Below are 20,154 nucleotides of genomic sequence, written 5' to 3'. Positions count from 1 at the left end.
ACTCTTGAATGGAGATCTGTAGCCAGAGCCCTCATAGGGAACAGGAAGGTCTGTGGACTGGTTGCACCTATATCAAGCACCCATCCTTTATCCACTTATCTGTGGCCAGACCAGTGACAGAGAACCAAGTAGAGAATTCTTCAGAAGAGGTTGTGTGGGTTTGGCAGAGTCTCTGCAGTGTCTGAATACATGGCAACGTAATAGACAAGAACTGGGACTGGAATGAAGCGCCCTAGAATATTAATAGGGGAGATGTCTCTAGAAATATCAGTTATTTTTATTTTCTCCGTTATCCTTTTTTTTGTAACTTCTAAAGTGTCTTCACAGGATAAATATTTTATTTTTATATCCTAAAAAAACCCATTAAGAATCTTTGATGGTTTGATGAAATATTTAATAAATGGAAAAAATCGGCTCTTTAGATACAATTAAGTTTCTCACGTCACTCTACATGTTAAAGCAAATGTTAAAGTTATAAGGAGTTAAATACAAATCAATGCCTATAATACAATAATGTGTGGAAATTGCGATACATATGTATATCCAACGTAATTAGGTTTAAAAGTACTCGTGTGTATGTATTTATAGAAAAAAATACTGAAAGTACACCAAAATAGTTATCAGTTATTATCTTGTAGTGATGAGATTATGACCAATTTTTATTTCTTTGTTCTTCTCCCATATTTTCAAGGTGAACATTTAATAATTTTTGAAGGGTTAATGTAACTTTAAAAAGTTATTTTTTAAAAGTCTGTCACAGCAAAGGGATATTTTTTGAGGGCATGTGTCATGATAAGAATGAGAGTTTAAAAAATGAGTGATGTTTTCCTTTATTTCTGAGTTTTATTGCTGTAACACTTGGATTTCCTCCCATAAACTTGATGATGTAAAATAACCATCCCTTCCAAGTGGTTCCTTCAAGCCTACACATTTCACTAGCTACTAGAGACCCTAGTACTCTTGTTAGTATTCTAATTAGTATTAATATTCGATATGAATTGAAGGAAGAAGAGTAGACACATTCAGACCATAACAGAGAGAGAAAAAGAATGCTTAACCAGCCATACCGGGCTTACACATCATCTGTCCCCACGGTGAAAAGGGTGGGTCAGACCGACCCTCAAGTCGTACCATTCACAGGTGGTAACATAGGAGTGTCTTTCAACGCCACCACTTTTTTATATGTGTTTTTCAAAGCATTTTCATTTAATACTTTCTTTGATAGAAAGGAAAAGCAATTGTTGAAAGCCCTTGCTCTGTGACCCCCCCCCCCCCGCTTTTTTGGGTGTGTGTTTTAAATGAAGACCTACTTTTTCTTTATTTTATTTTATTTTATTTCATTTCATTTCATTTCATTTCATTTCATTTGACAGACAGCACAAGCAGGGGGAGTGGCAGGTAGAGGGAGAAGCAGGTTTCCCGCTGAGCCGGGAGCCTGATGCGGAACTCAGTCTCAGGACCCTGGGATCATGACCTGAGCCAAAGGCAGAGCCTAACAGACTGAGCCACCCAGGTGCCCCTAGACCTACTCTTTTTCAAAAATAAGAGAGCAAAACATGTGTTATGGGTTGAGTTGTGTCCCCCTCCCTACTCCACCCGCTGCCAAATTCACATGCTGGAGTCCTATCCCCTCAGAATGTGACCTTATTTGGAAATAAGGTTGTTGCAGATGTTAATTGGTTAAGATAGGTCGTACTGGAGTAAGATTGTAAGGTAGACCCCTAAACCAACACGATTGGTGTCCACATAAAAAGGGGAAATTTGGACACAGACTCACGCACCGGAAGAGGGCTTGGGGTGACGTAGAAGCCAAGGAGGACCAGGCTGCCAGCAACCCCAGAAGCTAGAGGAGAGGCCTAGAATAGCTTCTCTGTCACAGCCTTCCGAAGGAACCAACCCTGCTGACACCTTGATCTTGGACTTGTAGACTCCAGGACTGTGAGACATTAAATTTCAGCCACTCAGTTCACTCTGTTACACCAACCTTAACAAACTAATAAGATATGTATTAAAAACCCAGTGACCTTTTTCTTGCTATTTTCTTTCTGTGCTCCCTTCAACATACTGTATTGGTATTAGTTTAGACATTTGGTCACAAGATCTATGGATTGTTGTGTTGTTGTTGTTGTCGTTGTTGTTTTACTTAAGGAAGAAAACTTTATACTTCCATAGTTTGGAATAGAAGATCTGGCCCATAAAACCTAAATGCATCTTACGTTGTATTTAGCAGAACAAGTGTCAGTCTAGTATACTTCGGGAGAGAAGCTCCTAAGCAGGGTTGCTAGTGGCACTTGCCCACTGCAAGAGGAAAGAGCTGTTCAGTCACTGAGAAATCCAGAAGTTGGCCGTATTGGTCTCAGTTCTTTAGGAAATGCTTCTTAGACAAGTTCAGTTACCTTATGTGGGAGTAAGAGGCTTCTAGGATCAAGGTAGTCTCCCTGAAGGGAGGCTAATATTCTGTGAAGGGATTCCAAAAATTGTTGTCTAACAAAAAAAGACAAACCCAAGAACCCAGTCCAGCCTGGTAAGAGGGATCCCCTCCTTCCAACGAGCAATTCAGTTTTTCTATCCGTTGATAATAAGTACACAAAACCTTTTTTTAAAGATTTTATTTATTTATTTATTTATTTATTTATTTATTTATTTATTTATTTAAGAGAGAGAAAGAGAGCAAGGGGGGGGGAGCAGCAGACTCCCCACTGAGCAGGAGCAGCAGACTCCCCACTGAGCAGGAAGCCTGACACAGGGCTCGATCCCAGGACCCTGGGATCATGACCTGAGCTGAAGGTAGACACTTAACTGACTGAGCCGCCCAGGCGCCCCCTACAGGTACTCACATCTTCTAAGCAGAACCCTAGCTGCAGGGAGATTGTTGCATCCTGGACTGTCTCTGCCTGGGAACGTTGGTGCCATCTAGCCCCAGCTGTAGCTGATAGGTTGAGCAGAAGGTAGGTGTCCATGCCCAGTGTGGGAGCTTTCCAGGAGAGCTGATTTTGGATTCCAGCCACAGACTACCAAGCAAGTACTGCAGCCTCTGCTTGCCATTCAGACATAACACAGCATGAATGTCCTCACACTGGACATGTCCCCTCAGTATGCCTACATCACCCACTACATTTCCTCCTGGGTCAAGGACAAGCCCAGATAGCTAACTGGACTGTGTTTCCCAGTAATGGGGCCTTGAACTCCTGGGGACACCTCATTAAAACTTGCTTCTACCCTTTTCATCTCTGCTACAGTCATAATATCATCCTGGTAGACAGAGACACCCTCATTAAATGACAAGCTTAGCCCTGAATAGCCCCAATTTGCATCAGCCTTTGCTACTGCCAAGATATGAACTTAAGGTAAATGTGGAGTGTGAACACGTGGAGGTCAACCTGAATTTGACATTTGATCCCAGAAATGTACTTCTGTGCTGAGACAGTAGTCATCGTATCGGAACTACAGAGAAGATAGTCACGGCCGACCACCAGGCTCTGCAGTAAACAATTACCTCTTAATTTTCAACATTTGAGATTAATCTTGGGCTAAATCATGAAAAGACAACACTCTGATGACAAAACTCACTGTAATTAACACTGGCAGTGAAAAGTAGAGCTCTAATGACACAGTTGACATCATCTGTTGTTGACGGAACAAGAAATGCAGGATCGAAATCCTATATGTGAAGACGTAGATCTGACAGGTGGGGGAACTGGAAACAGTGCTAGAGCTCTTCGGGAGAGAAAACCCAGGGGGAGTGTTACTAAGTGAGCTGAATCCTTTCTGATTATAGCAGACATCCGTATCTACCAAAGATTGGTTTAAAACATTTACAAATCCGATTATTGTCAGAATATCTAAAAACAGACGTGGTTAAAGATGGTTGCCTCTCAGGAGAGTGAAAGTGGTTTGGGGAGAGGCAGGGCTTGGATTGCTGCTTTTTATTATAAGCTCTTTGTATAATAGAACTTAGTTTTAATTATATGTGTAGACAGTTGACCCTTGAACAACAGGTTGGAACGGCATGGGTCCATTTATTTATGGCTTATTTGCAGTACAATGTACTACTGTACCATCAATGTATTTTCTCTTATGATTTTCTTAGTAGCCTTTACTCTATGTTCCTTTATTGCAAGAGTAAGAATACAGTATCTAATACATGTAACATACAAGATGTGTGTCAATCAAGTGTTTACGTTCTCGGTAAGGCTCCCAGTCACCAATAAGCTGGGAGTAGTTAAGTTTTCGTGGAGTCAAAAGTTACATGTGGATTTTTGGCTGCAGGGAGGGTCAGCACGCCTAACCCTCCCTCACATGGTTCAAGGGTCAACCCTAGTAAGTTGCTTAAAATGTTAATGAAATATTTTTGGAGAACTAAGAAAAATCACAGAGGGGAAGGTGAGTACATTTTGACTATATAAACATCCTAAGTTTCTCTAGGTCCAAAACAAATGTAAAAGGAAAAACAGCAGGCTATTTAAAATATAGCAAAAGAGTCAACATTCAATCTGTAAATAGTTCACACAGACTGCTAGGGCAAACAGGAAGACAGACCCGGCCGAAGGTAAATGAGGAAAAGACCGTTTACGAATGACAGGAGAAAAGTTAATTAATAAATAAACTTAAAAATTAAGAAATAATGTTTAATCCGGCTGTGAACAAAGCAACAAAGCTCACTTCCTCCACAGCGCTCTGCAGAATGAGCCTCTCCCTTCCGCTCCGTGGAGCTGCCTCCCTGGGAGGAAGCCGAGAAGCAGGTGAATCCCAAAGGAGAGTAACCGGGTGGCGGAAAGTGCACTGGGCGAACCAGAGGGAGGTCGGGCGCCCTAATCACACCCCAGCCTTATCCTAAAAGGGGAACAAAATCACAGTCCCCAAAACTCTCTCTGAGTATGCCCGTGTGTGGTCCTAACACGCTTTCATATCGTCTGTCTAGAAATAGCAGGAACTGCCATATGTAAATTGCACTCGATTCTCAAGTCCTAGGAATTCGTATCTGTGCCTCACACACTTTGCGTGCGCTCCAGTATCCATCACGATGCTTTGCTCGTCGTAGGCGTTCAGCTGTGTTTTGTCGATTGGAGGAGAGGCTTGTGCTCATAGGTACAGCTTGTCCAATGCCCGGTGCTATGTAACTCCTGCCGCAGAAACCACTGAACACTTGGGCTCAACAGCGACGTGCCCAAGCCGCTGACATGACTCTGGAAAGGTGACCCAGTGGAGTCACAGGCGTAGACTATATGGCGCTTGGTAGCTTTTCATCTCAACGGTCTCATTCACTTTTCATTTTTCAGTGACAAGGATTCCCACCTTACCAGGAACTATTCTACAGTATTTCATTCTTATCCGTGGTCAAAAGAAATGTCCTTTCAGCCTCCAGAGGGCAGCATTTATTCCCGCCCGGGATCAGGAGTCAGTGATGGCGAGGCAGATCGGGCCCTAACAGGTATGTGTCATTTTACATACAGTTCTCGTAGAAATGTCAATCTTATTACATCTATTGCCCATTGTTTCCTGATTTTGTTTAATTAAATGAACGTTGTAAGTTAGAATCCCTCCTCTGAGGTTGGGTGGGTTTTTTTCGTCTTCCATTGTTTAGAGATGAGAAACAAAGTTCAGAAAGGTCGGGAATGTGCCCCAAGGTCACTTACGTGGGCCCCTTAGAATGGGCTTAGAATAGGCTGCTGTTTTGCCCACTGAGCCACTCTGCCTGCAGGGGTCTTCTGGGGTCCGGCAGGTGCTCTCTGCACGGGGTCCCTGATGACTTGGGCTCCATTCAGTGAGGGTGAAGGGAAGTGTGCAAGGTTTCAGATTTCTGGCCCATCTTCTGTTCTGGGAGTCTCGCAGAATCCCATCAGTTTTAGATTTAAAGGATCTGGCCCAGCCTAGGCACGTCACCCCCTTCGTGCCCCTTGCTCCTCAGCATACAAGTGGATGCGTATCTCCAGGCCCCAACAAGAGGGGCGCTGCATTTTTGTTTCTGGGCATAGTAGCAGTGTTCACAAATGACCGCGAGTAAAGTCCCTGAACGGTGTTGGAGAGACTGAAGGGCTAGAAGTGAAGTGAGAAAGGGAGAAAGTAACCCTGTGTTGGAATAGATGGTGAGGTTCTGTGAGCAATGACTAGAACAACGAGTAACCTGGAGGATTCTGTCGGACCTGCAGGCTAGCAGGGAGCCACCATTTGTAGCCTGGGTAGGTGGCGAAATTCTGCCTGAGCCCAGAGGGGACATGAGGAGCCCCTGCATGCTCAGGTGACCGGGGGAACCAGAAAGAGAATAAAGACTTGTTAGTTTGCCAGGGACAAGAGGACACAGTGGTTGGCATGTCCAGAAGGCAGGGTTCCTAAACAGGCAGCTTCTAACCAACTCAAGCGTGGAGGACTCTCTCTCCAGCTGTACTGAAGCTCAGGACAGCAGGCCGAGATAAGGTATTTTCAAGGATTTTACTTGTGAGGGTGGACACAGACAGTAAGGATTAGAGTCCCAAGACCAAAGTTCCAGGAAGTCATCCCAGATTCTGAAGTAGACACTTTCTTGTCATCTCACAGGTTGTGTTCTAGGAACCCCTTAAGACTCTGACCTGCCACTCCGGGGCCTGAGGACAAAACTCCAGGAGCCTTGGACCAAATGTCACCAAGGCCCATCATGTTTCTGGTGTCCCATACGACAGTGTTTCCAGACCTTTCCCATTTTATTTTCTGTCCTTTTGTACCCTTCCTTCAATGGGATAGTTAGAGGCAAAAACTGCATTCCAAACAGTCTGATCAGAGAGGAAGTGGGGCTATTACCCATGAAATGAATATTGGATTCGAAATCAGAAGACCTGGTTCTGGCTCCATTTCTACTGTTGTCTGACTGCATAGTGTCGGGCAAATCAGATAATGTCCGAGCCTTGAGAATGGCATCTGTCCTATAATAATACAGCAACCTCCTATACCACCATATTATATATTATATATGTATATTGTAATATATGGTATAACAATCTAGAACCAACAGGATGGAGCATGGTGTAAGAAAGAAGTCAGGGGCTAGATACCTACTAGGTATTACGATTATACATTTGGATACACATAAGCAGAAGACTGCGGTAGTTTTCTGCAGGGGTGGTTTCTGGAGATTGATTTTGTTCCTTTGAATGGGCCATGTTTTCCTGTTTCTTTATGTGCCACGTGATTTTTTTTTTTAAGATTATTTATTTATTTATTCGACAGGATAGAGACAGCCAGCGAGAGAGGGAACACAAGCAGGGGGAGTGGGAGAGGAAGAAGCAGGCTCACAGCGGAGGAGCCTGATGTGGGGTCGATCCCATAACGCCGGGATCACGCCCTGAGCTGAAGGCAGACGCTTAACCGCTGTGCCACCCAGGCGCCCCTGCACGTGATGTTTTGTTGAAAACAGAGCATTTGAAAAAGCAGCCACGTCTCCAAGCGCGCAGGCCGCCCCGGGTGCGGGGCTTGTCCTGAGCGCCGGATCAGTCCAGTGTGAAGGCTTAAGGTCTTTCCAGTCCTTCTCTGGGCATGTACTTCCCCTGGACCTGTGCGTCCGCTTTTTCCCAATTCCCCAGCATACACAGCCGCTTTTTAAAGTCCCCACTAACGTAACAGTCTTCCCCCAGCTTCCTGGGGCCTTATGAAGACGTTCATTTGTCCTCTCCAGTTAGTAATGCCTTGGCTCTGGGTCCTCGCTAGCCGTGCCCACTGCTTCCTGCAGCTTCGGCCGTGTGGGTCCCTGCTGTGCCACTTGTGGCCCTCTGAAACCCGAGTTAGGGCACACAGACACCTATCCGGCAGCCCCCAGGCGGGTTAGCACATTGCTCTACTCTCTCTAGATGGCAGAGGTGAGGGGAAAAAGCCTTGACATTTCCTACTGTTTTTAATGTGCCTTTCTCTTGGTTGGGCATTCACATGGTCGCTAGGCTCTTCCGCTGGTTTCCAGAGCTCCTACCAGGTTATTTGAGTTAGTCTCACTGTTCAGTGTTTGCACAGGGGAGCAAGGGCCCGGAGCTTCCTAGGCTGCCGTCTTGCCGGTGTCTCTCAGGGGTGGTTTTCTTAGCAAAGATCACACGACCGGCTCCGGGTCAGTTAAGCAGACCTGTCTTTTGCACACGAACTGCCAAACCAGGTTCCCGTCATCTAACACATAGGCCCTTGATTTTCTTCTTACATGAAGGCAACTTTTATTTTCCTCTTTTTATTATTTTGGTTTCAGCCCCACATTCTAGTTTAATCCGATCATCCTGGGTGTTGACTCATCCTCCATATTTACAGTTTTCTAAGTTTCTGTAAAACCAGCAAGCATGCCACCTAGGCCTTTGTCATGGTCCCTGCCAAGGATAGGCTCCAGGACTTGGCCAAGAGTCGTGTCCTGTGACAAGTCTTTGGAGACTCAGTTCCAGGGAGAGTCTACTTGCCGTGTGATTCCTCCTCACATCTCTGTAGTGTCTTTATGTGAGAAACTTCGATGCGTGCCCTGCAGGAATCGAGACAAGACTATATCAGTGGTGTTTTCTCAGAGGTCAGCAAGTTTTCTGTAAAGGGTTAGACCCTTCTGCAATGACTCAACCCTCCCATTGTGGTGTGAGAGCAGCCATAGACAATATGTAAATTAATGGTCATAGCCTGGGTTCCAATAACTTTATTTACTGAAACATACTGCAGACCATATCTGGCCTATGGGCTATAAATTTGTTGACCCCTGCCCAAGTAAAAGGGAAATGAAGGTAATTTGAAATAATTAATTTGACATAATTTGCGAACTCCTTTCAACACTCACCACTCACTACGATGTTTTATAAATGGATAAACTATTTCTTTCACAAACTTGAATTTGCTAAGTTTGAGGTTAAGTGCACTGGTTTGTAAATCTTTGTTCCCATGTTAAAAACTGCAGTATTATTTGTTTCCAGTACTTTTCTCACCGACAATGAACTCTCCAAGACCAAACTCTGAGAGCACTTCTGTAGTCACTCCGGCACCCCGGGATACAGCTTGCCTGAGTGTGGAAACTTGATCTGATTTAGAAAGGAGGTCTGCTCTTCCACTGTCTCCTTTCTTCTTCAGAGCCTTACTTCTCTTAAGATGTTTTCGTTACTCTTTCCAGTTGAAAAAGCATCTCAGTGGTATGGGGGGAAAAACAGCAGCAGCAGCAGCAAACAAGGAGGACGTTTTCCTCTTCTGTCTCTGTCTTTTGTCTCTCTATTATCTCTCTCTCTCTCTCTCTCTCTTTTTTTTTTTTTCGTCCTCTGTTAACATATCATCATCTCAGGGACTGTGCCCTTCTTGCTCTGAATATACCTTAAAAAGGCCCGTTTTCCCTTCAGTGGTTCGGATTGCTTCTGTTTGCCCGATAGATGGCGTCTTCCTGATCTGATGGTATAGGTCACTCCATTTTTCTCCTTCTCTGTAGACTCCTCTGCCTCACTTTCTCAATCCTGCTATACTGCTTCTCCCCAGTGAGAATTCGGCTTCCTCTGCTGCCACCACGCTCTCCCTTCAGTTTCTATCTTTCAAACTCTTCTTGCCTCCCACAGCCCCCAGTGGAACCTAGCTCCATCGTCCATCCTTGGTGTCTTCATCCTTGATGAACAGACCAACCTTAGAGCACAGTGGGTGAGGCTTTTCTAGGAAGGACTTTAGGATATATATGGGCGCACGTCTGTGTGTATGTCTGTGCTAAGTCTGGTTAGGTATGGTCCCAGGCATTGTTACAGAGGGTATGAGCAGGATAGAAAAGTAACATGGGAATTACTTGGGGTTGCAACCCTCTGATCATGGGGCAAGTCTAAACAACCTAAGGCTTATCCAAATCTGCACATGATGTATTTTGAAACTCATCCCCTATTTTTCTTGTTGTGGTGTCTTTTGTTCCATTTAGTTTGTTATGAATTAATTCTAAATGATATTCTGGGGCTTACAGTATTGCAATGTTTATTTTCTTTGTAAACAAATCTCTTGTGTACCAAGAGGTTAACTCTATGTACTCTTTTTTTTTCTTAATCTTTTACAGAGCTATGTGAACAGTCACTTCCATGTGACAGAGGGTCTGTCCAACACAGAAGACACACGGTCTCGGTCATCAGCCACCCAGGTTTCAACACCAAACTCATCCTCCCTCCAATCCCTCAGGGCCGCAAGTAGACCAGTAGTTGACATTTGGTCTTAACACACAAAACTTGTTCTGATCATGTCCCATCCCTTTGTCTTACCTGTTTATGGATCCTGTCGCCCACTCAACCAACTACCTACAAAAGAATGTTCTATATGCCTTAATTCTCTCAATCAATTTCTTTTGTGATTCTCGAATAGTGTCTTTTTTGAATGTAAATTATTCTTAGCTTTTAGAAATGCAATTTCAGTTTTTCTTGTATCTCTTAATGATTTTTCCAGCTGCTTCCTGCTCTGAAATATCAGATGGCAAACTCTCCCAAGATCTCTGCATTGCTGTGTGCATAGTGATTTCTGGATATATCCAACTGGGATTCTGCTTTTGAAATTTCAGTGCATCCATTTATAACATTAGTGTGTACCCTAGGGGATTGAAATATTTTGTTCTTCTGCTTATGAAAGGCTTGTAGATTTCCATTTAACTCGTGACCAGCAGGATCTCAACTGCATCTCTCAAAGGGAATTAATTAATGTATTTTTTCATGGTTTTTGAGTTGCTTTAGCAATATGAAGGAATAGGAATTATCAGATATTTCTTTTAGTTCACCCTTTCCTGACTCTGATTATGTACTGCTTGTCTTAGAAATATTTCTAAACAACTTCCTTCATCTTTATAGCTTCACTGTCTACTATTGGCAGAAAAAAACATTGGGTAGTTACAGGTAAGGCTGGTATTCAGCTGATATGTGCCAGTAAGACTATCCTGGTTCTTGAAATATTGAGACACATCTCTTTGGATTGGTAGATGGTCTCTTCTCTGAATCCTCTGTGCAGGATGATTCATGGGAGCAAGAGCCTTCATGTAGTACTGTACTAATTGTTAAATATTTAAAATACCAAAACCCTGTAATGACTTCCCTTTTAAAAATATTAAAACCCCCTTTAATAACCCTTTTTCTCATGATCAAATTTGGATGTTACCTGATTTGCTATTGGCTTCTGTCTGCCACTAGCCCTGTTCTCAACAGAAGCTGCTTAAAGTTCTTTTCTTGGGGCTGGTGGGAGGGGATGGAAGGGGGGAACCTGAAGAAAAGGACAAGGCTGAGCAGGAAAAGAGAGTTGGTTCTCTCTAGACCAGTGAGGAGGCTGAGAGTGGGATACTTTAACATTCACCAGCATCAACTAATCTTTTAAAAAGTTATTATGAAATATTTTAGAAACACCAGAAGATATAAAAATAAGAGTTCCAATTTCAGACAACATGGAGCAGATGCACTTCTTCCTATTTCTTCCACGAAATACAGTCAAATCCTAGAAATTGTATCTAAAACAAACATAAGATTGAGAAGTGGAAGGAAGAAGGCAAGCCAGCTGGGGACCTTGGGACCTGAGTAACAACACCGAGGTGAGTTCCCTGCGTTTCTTTTTTAGCTCAAATATCCTAAACTGGGTGCTTGAAAGCTATAATACCAAAACATTAACAGTAAAGACCACAGATCTCAGCAGAAAGCCTGCTCTCTCTAGCTAAAGGACTAGGAAAGGGGCAGCCTAGCAAGACAGAAAACTTTTAGACAATAACTGCCTTACTTTAGTCAAACACCATAGGTGAAACTGTGGCCCTATGTTTTTTCCCTACACTGTCAGCAAAGACTTTTCTGGCTATAATGAGGTTTCCTTCCTCCTCCCTGCAGGGATAGTGTCAGAGAAGTTCTTGTGGAGAGCCAGGATCTGCAACGCTCCCCAATATTAATGAGAACCCCCTCCCACAGTGTCATTGAAGGCTACGTAGGGACCTGGACTTCCATTCCCTACCCGACAGTAATGAGGCACTTCTTTCCCTTCCCATCAGGGTGGTGTCAGAGAAGGTCTTGTGGAGATCCAGGACTTTCACCACTGACCTGCCTTCTTCCAGTGTCAGTGGAGGCCATGTGGGGAACAGAAAATTTAAATAAGATCCATATTCTCATAACATACTACCCCAAATGTTCAAGATATAGGTGAAAAAGAAAGAAAAGAAAAGAAAGAGAAAAGAAAGAAAGAATGAATTCATCAAGAATCAGGAAAACTTCAATTTGAATAAGAAAAGATAATCAACATCTGAGCCAAGATGATGTTGGTGAAGGCCTAGTGGGGACCCTAAACTTCTACCCCACCCAGTATCAGTAAGGCATCATTCCGCCTTTTCCTACCCCAAGTGTCGAGAGAGGCCAAGTGGAGGGTTTAGATTTCCACTTCTACCTGGCAAGAATGAGTCAGTGTCCCCTTCCCCACTAGCATGGTGTCAGAGAAGGTACGCTAAGAAGATTTAAATAAGACCCAGACTTTCACAATATACTCTCCCAAATGTCCAAGATACAGTTAAAAAAAAGAAAAACAAAACTCATCAAGAATCAGGAAAACTTCACCTTGAATGAGAAAAGATAATCAACATATGCCAATGCCAAGGTGAAACAGATGCTGGAGTGATCTGATGGATTTTAAAGCAGCTATCATAAAACTGCTTCAAGAAGCAATTATAAACACAATTGAAAAAAATGAAAAAGGCAGACAATCTCAGCCCAAAAAAAAGAAAAGAAAAAATTTAGCAAATAAATAGAAGATGTAAAGAAGAACCAAATAGAAATTTTATACCTGAACAACTCACTGGATGGACTCAATAGTAAAATGGATAGGACAGGGGGAAAAGCCAAAGAGCTTGAAGACAGAGCAACTGAAATTACCCAATCTGAACAACAGAAAGAAAATAGACAAAGACAAAATGATCTCTAGGGACATGTAGGACTATATGAAAAATCTAATGTTTATGTCATTAGTGATCCAGGAAAGCAAAAAAGAGTATGCAACTGAAAAAGTATTCAAACAAATAATGACTGAAAATTCCCCAAATTTGGCAAAACCCAAAAATCTATAAATTCAAGAAGATGATGAAACCCAGACAGGGATAAACACAAATTTTCAACAAGACATAGCATAATCAAACTTTTGAAAACTAAGGACAAAGAAAAATATCCTAAAGCAATGAAAGAGAAAACATCGTAATTATGGGAAATAACAAATCAAATGATAGTGGATTTCTTATCAGAAATCATGGTACCACCAGAAACCATGGAAGTAGATCAACATTTTCAAGTGCTAAAAGAAAAAAAAATCTGTTAATCTAGAATTCTGTATTCATTGAAAATGTCCTTTAGGCAGGAAGGGGAAATCAAGACGTTCTCAGGTGGAAGGAAAACAAAGAGACTATGTTGCCAGCAGACCTATGTCCTAAAGGAATGGCTAAGGAACATTTTTGAAACAGAATGAAAATGATAAGGAAATTTGGAACAACAGGAAGGAAAAGGAACAATAAAGTAAAAATATGGATTAATATAAAAGAAGTTCTTTTTCATCTTGAATTTCTTAGATTTGATGATTGAGGAAAAATGATATCATCTACTGTGATTCTCAATATGTGTAGAAATTATGTATAATTTAAGGCAATTATAAGCAGGAATGAAAAGACTTAAAGGGAGGTAAGCTTTCTACATTTCTCTCGAACTGTTAAAATGTTAACACTGGTAGACTGTGTGATAAATCCTATGAGTAATGTAATACCTAAAACACTACTAACAAGGCTACTTTGTGAGATACAAGAAATACTATAGATAAATAAAAATAGAGTTTTAAAAACATTTCAGTGACACATGAGAAGGCAGGAAAAAGAAAACAAAGAACTGAAAAGTAAAAAACCAAAATCAGCCTTAAGCCCTTATGTAATAGCAATTAACATTAGAGTAAACGGTCTAAATACACCAATTAAGGCAGATGTTGGCAGAGTAGATTTTAAAATGTGACCCAATTATATGCTATCTACAAGAAACTCACTTGAAATTTAACAAGGCAGGCTGGCCAAAAGTAAAAGGATAGAAACATGTTTGCATATATCATGCAAACGTTAGTCAAAAGAAAGCAGGAGTGGTGATTAGCATCACATAAAGTAGGCTTCAGTGCGGAAATTTTTACCAGAGACAGAGAGGTGTATTACATATGAGGAGAGGAACTTTAACAAATTTACAGAGATGAAATCATACAGTGTATGTTCTCTGACCACAATAGAACCAAACTAGAATAACGAGAAGATAACAGAAAAATCTCTAAACATCTGGAAACAAGCGGCCTACTCCTGTATAACCCATGGGTCTATGAGAAACTCTCAAGGAAATTTAAAAATACATCAAACTAAATGAAAGTGAAATACACCACATCAATTTGTGAGATGCAGCCAAGTCAGTGCTGAAAGGGAAATGTATGGCACTAACTGCATACGTTAGAAAAGCAGAGGGTTTTTAAACCAAGAAGCTCCTACCTCAAGAATCTAGAAAAAGAGCAAAATAAACCCAAAGTAAGCAGGAGGAAATAAGATAAGAACAGAAGTCATTGAAAATGAAAACAGAAAAACAATAGAGAAAAATTAAACAAAAAGGTGGTCCTTCGAAAATATCGGTAAAATTGCCAACCCCTCTCTTGTAAAACTGACAAAAAAGAGAAGACATAAATTACCAATATTGGAAGTGAAATGGGATGAGACCACAGACTCTACAGACATCAAAGGGCAGTAAGAAAATACTCCAAACAACTCTACAGACAAATATTTGACAACTTAAATGGACCAATACCTCAAAATAAAACACAGCTCACACACTATGGGATAGATTATTTGAGTAACCCCATAAATATATTAAAGAAACTGAAGAATTAAGCTGAATTGAATTGATAATTGAATTTTGAAAAAGAAACCTCCAGGCCCAGATGCTTTCATTGGAAAATTCCACCAAAGGTTTACAGAAGAATTCATACCAATGCTATACAGTCTCTTCCAGAAAAGAGAAAAGGAAGGTAGGTTTCCAGCTTATTTTATGAGGCTAATGTTATCCTGATACCAAATCAGACAGGCCATACAAAGAAAGAAAACTGCAAACTAATATCACTTATGAATAGCTGCAAAAATCCTTAACAAATATTAACAAATAAAATTCAATACATAAAAAGAATTACACACTAGGACCAAGTGGGGTTTATCCCAGGAATGCAAGCTTGGTTCAGTAGTTGAAAGCAGCCAATGTAATCCACTCTAATAACAGGCTAAATAAGAAAAATCAATGATCACATCAGGTGATGCAGAAAAAGTATTTGACAAAGTCCAGCACCTTCTCATGATAAAAATCTGGGAACAGGGGCGCCTGGGTGGCTCAGTCGTTAAGCGTCTGCCTTCGGCTCAGGGCGTGATCCCAGAGTCCTGAGATCGAGCCCCACATCGGGCTCCCTGCTCTCCGCTGGGAGCATGCTTCTTCCTCTCCCACTCCCCCTGCTTGTGTTCCCTCTCTTGCTGGCTGTTTCTCTGTCAAATGAATAAATAAAATCTTAAAAAAAAAAATCTGGGAACAGAGGAGGATTTCCTCAACTTGAGAAAGACTTCTGTACATACGTATTTATCCTGAACAGTATATACTTTTGTTCATGATTTAAACTTCATATTATACTGTATATATTCAGCAATTAACTTTGTTCTCCACATTACGTGTGTGGAATTAATCCATGTAGATAGTGTTTTAGTTTTAATTTTTTCACTATCATGTAATATCTCACAGTAAGACTATCCACAGTTTAACGATTTCCCTGTTGATGAATGCTGAATTTGCTTCCTTTTTTTTCTATTACAAAGTATGCAGCTAAAAACATTCTTGTCTAAAAAAAAAACCCAAAAACATTCATGTCCAGGTGTTGAACTGCTGTGTTTATGCAAATCTTTAACTTAACCAGATAGTCCCACATCGGTTACTCTAATATGCCTTCACCAACATCTAAGAAAGTCCCCATTTTCCTGCATCTTGGGGTTGGAATTGACAATCTTTTTAATTGCTAATCCAATGGCTGCTAATATAAATTCATTTTTGTATTTAATTTGAATTTCTCCAATTATTAGTAAAGTTGAACATTTTTTATAAGTTTATTGGCACGCATGGCTCTTCTGTGAATTGACTATTTATATGTTTCGCCTAGTTTTATGTTGGATTACTCTATTTTTCTTATCAATTTGTGGGATTTATTTCAGAATTCTGGTAGTTAATTCATTGTTAACTATGTGTATTACAGATGTATTTTCCAAGGCTGTGTATTGTCTTTACACTTTTTATTAAAATTGTATCTTTGAATGAATAAAAGTTTTTAATATGGCTAAATTTGTCAGTGTTTTTTTTTTATGACTGGTACCTTTTATTTTTATGTCTTATGAATTCCCTCCCTATCCCCTAGTCATAAATAAAATCTCCTAGATATTCTTCTAAATTCAAACAAAAAAATTTTGTTTTTTAATTTTGCTTTTTTGGATTTTTGTATATGACATGAGGTAGGAATGAATTTTTTTCCAGTTGTCCCATCCCTTTTTCTCTCTAATCCATAAATCCATTTCTTTCATAAATTGTTTTCAGAAATGCTTGGGGCTCTTTCTGGGCTCTTTCCTCTAACTCACTCTTTTATTTACTATATATTTGTTTTGTTTTTGAAAGAAAAATAATTTTTATTGCTTAACAAATGATCAGCACTGCCAGGATTTGAATCCAGGTCTCTCCATTCCTAATCCAGAGTCTGCTCTCCATTCCATCTGCTCCTTAAAGCGAGGTACGTGTACTTGCCACATAACAATAGTTACCTTGACCATGTGCCCTTTACTTATGTTATTGCCAATATTTTTTAAGTTTTAATTCCATTAGCCAACATACAGTACATCATTAGTTTTTGATGTAGTGTCCAACGATTCATTAGTTAGCATTTAACATATTTGTAATAAGACTTATAACATAGTAGGACAAGTTGTGTACTTCCATATTCTTTAAAATCATCTTGGCTGTTCTTTGCCTTTTGCTTTTCCAAGTAATTTTAGAATTTGTTTTTCAAACCCTACAAATGCCCTTGCTTGCAGTTGATTAAAATTGCACTGAATTCATAAATTTGAGGAGGCTTGTCTTCTTTAGATATTGGATACCTCTGTCTGTAAACATGCTCCGTTTGTGTAGGTTTTCTTTAAGTTGTATAATTTTCTCGTAAAGAGCGTACAGATCGTTAGCAAGATTGAGATTTATTCCTAGGTACTTTTTTTTTGGTTCTTATAAATGGAATATTCTTTGATTATATTTTCTGTGACTAGAATATAGAAATCATGGGTACTTATTCTAATAATATACTTGTAGATTATTTCAGGATTTCCATCCAGGTAATATAAAAAATGCCATTTTTCCCCTTTCTATTCCTATTATTATTCTCTTTTTTTCTTTCTCATTTTTTTTTTCTTTCAAAAAACTGCCCTGGAGGTTAAGATGGCGGAGGAGTAGGGGACCCCTTTTTCAGCCGGTCCCCTGAGTCGAGCTGGATAGGTACCAGACCAGCCTAAATAACCACGGAATCAGCCTGAGACGCAGGATGATGCATCTGGATCTCTACAAATGAACATCTCCAGCGCTGAGTATTGAGGTACGAAGAGGGGAGCTGTAAACCGTGCACGGATATCGGAAGATAAACGGAAGGGGGAGGGAGCCGCCACGTTTGGGCGCCGGGAAGCGGCAGCCACCTGCACGGGGGAGCGGCGGACTCACAGAGGGCACCCGCGAGAGAGCGGACTGAGACCGGTGAGCCGTGAACGCGCGCCACCAGGCATCTCCCGAACACCGGAATCCCGGTGTGCTCACGGGATCCAGACTGAGACCGGGAACTCCCGGAGCGCGCGCGGGGCGGCTGGCGGCTGGCGGGCCACCTGCACGGGGGAGCGGGCGGACTCGCGGTCGGCACCCGCGAAACAGCAGACTGAGACCCTGAACCGGGTGCGCGCGCCACCAGGCTTCTCCCGAAACTCCGGAATCGAGGTGTGCTCACCGGGCATAGACTGAGACCGGGAGACCCGGGAGGGAGCGCGCGCGGGGCGGCCGGTGGCTGGCGGCATTAGCAACACAAAGGACAGAGACGAGCAGGCCGGTGGCTGGCGGCATTAGAAACACAAAGGACAGAGACGGGGCGGCCCTGGAAGTGAGGGCAGGGACGCCGGGTGTGGGGCGCACATCCCGGATGCTGCAGGGTTGAGCAGCACCAACAGTAACAGAGTTAAAGTGGCCAGAACTTCAGTGGAGAACGGGCCGCAATCCCTCTGTCCTGTGACAATGCAGCCTCTGCTGCTCTGACCCTCAGAAGAGGCACAGCAAACCGCCAGGGAAAGCCGCCAGAGAACAAAAGCCTGGAAATACCGGCCCAGAGAGTGCCCATCCCCATCCTCCCTCGCAGGGGACACGGAGACTCTAACCAAACAGGGCTGCCTGAGTATCGGCGCGGCAGGCCCCTCCCCCAGAAGGCAGGCTGAAAAATCAAGAAGCCCACAACCCGGGCGCCTGGGTGGCGCAGTCATTGAGCGCCTGTCTCCGGCTTAGGGCGTGATCCCAGCGTTCTGGAAAGGAGTCCCTCATCGGGCTCCTCCGCTGGGAGCCTGCTTCTTCCTCTCCCACTCCCCTGCTTCTGTTTCGTTCTTGCTGACTGTCTGTCTCCCTCTCTCAGATAAGTAAATAAATAAAATCTTTAAAGAAGAAGCCCACATCTCTAAGATCCCTATAAAACAAGGGGCACGGCCTGGGACCCAGTCAATAATTTTGGGCTCTGGAAACCCCGCAACCTCTCTTCATCAGAATGACAAGAAGGAGAAGCCCCCCCCCCCAGCAAAGAAAAGACAGTGAGTCAGTGGCCTCTGCCACAGAAGTAACGGATATGGATGTAACCAAATTATCAGAAATGGAATTCAGAGTAACAATGGTCAAGATAATGAGTAGACTTGAAAAAAGTATTCAGGAAAATATTACTGAGAATATACAATCCCTAAGGGCAGAAATGAGAGCGAATTTGACAGAAATTTAAAATTCTATGAGCCAAATGCAGGCAAAACTAGAGGCTCTGACGGCCAGGGTCACGGAAGCGGAGGAAAGGGTTAGTGAATTGGAGGATGGGTTAATAGAGGAAAAAATAAAAATAGAAGATGGTCTTAAAAAAATCCACGCCCACGAATGTTGGCTACGGGAGATTACTGACTCAACGAAACGATCCAATGTTAGAATCATCGGCATCCCCGAGGGGGTGGAGAAAAACAGAGGTCTAGAAGAGATATTTGAACAAATTGTAGCTGAAAACTTCCCTAATCTAGCAAGAGAAACAAAAATTCGTGTCCAAGAGGCAGAGAGGACCCCTCCCAAGCTCAACCATGACAGACCTACACCACGTCACGTCATAGTGCATTTCGCAAATATGAGATCCAAGGATACAGTATTGAAAGCGGCCAGGGCAAAGAAATTTCTCACGTACCAAGGCAAAGGCATCAGAATTACATCAGACCTGTCTACACAGACCTGGAATGAGAGAAAGGGTTGGGGGAGCATTTTTAAAGCTCTTTCAGAGAAAAACATGCAGCCAAGGATCCTTTATCCAGCAAGGCTGTCATTCAGAATTGATGGAGAAATAAAGACATTTCAGAATCGACAGTCACTAGCCAATTTCGTAACCACGAAACCAGCCCTACAGGAGGTATTACGGGGGGTTCTATAAAAGTAAAAAGCCCCAAGAGTGATACAAAACAGAAAGTCACAGCCAATACAAACAAAGACTTTACTGACAACATGGCAGAATTAAAAGCATATCTCTCAGTACTCAGCCTGAACATTAATGGTTTAAATTCTGGTTTCAAACGCCACAGGGTTGCAGATTGGATAAAAAGAAATGACCCATCCATTTGCTGTCTACAAGAGATTCATTTCGAACCCAAAGATGCATTCAGACTGAGAGTAAGGGGATGGAGTACCATCTTTCACGCAAATGGACCTCAAAAGAAAGCTGGGGTAGCAATTCTCATATCAGATAAATTGGATTTTAAACTACAGACTATAGTTAGAGATGCAGAAGGGCACTATATTATTCTTAAAGGAAGTATTCAACAAGTGGATATGACAATTATAAATATATATGCCCCCAACAGGGGAGCAGCAAGATACACAAGCCAAC

General features: G+C 42.1%; 1 protein-coding gene across 1 annotated transcript in view; it reads left to right on the top strand.

Annotated features, from left to right (window-relative positions):
• LRGUK (leucine rich repeats and guanylate kinase domain containing) overlaps positions 1-17,748 on the top strand; it is a 108,090-nt gene extending 90,342 nt beyond the window's left edge. Inside the window, exons 20-22 of the mRNA XM_087860821.1 lie at positions 5,280-5,431; positions 9,995-11,497; positions 11,942-17,748. Of these exons, the coding sequence (XP_087716947.1) occupies positions 5,280-5,431; positions 9,995-10,125 (283 nt within the window). The 3' untranslated portion in view covers positions 10,126-11,497; positions 11,942-17,748. The remainder of the gene's footprint in view (positions 1-5,279; positions 5,432-9,994; positions 11,498-11,941) is intronic.
• Positions 17,749-20,154: the final 2,406 nt, after the last annotated feature.

Source organism: Ursus americanus, chromosome 3 (assembly GCF_024610735.1).
Source record: "Ursus americanus isolate L20-20 chromosome 3, mUrsAme1.1.p, whole genome shotgun sequence".
NCBI lineage: Eukaryota > Metazoa > Chordata > Mammalia > Carnivora > Ursidae > Ursus > Ursus americanus.
This window is presented reverse-complemented; position numbering and strand designations above follow the sequence as displayed.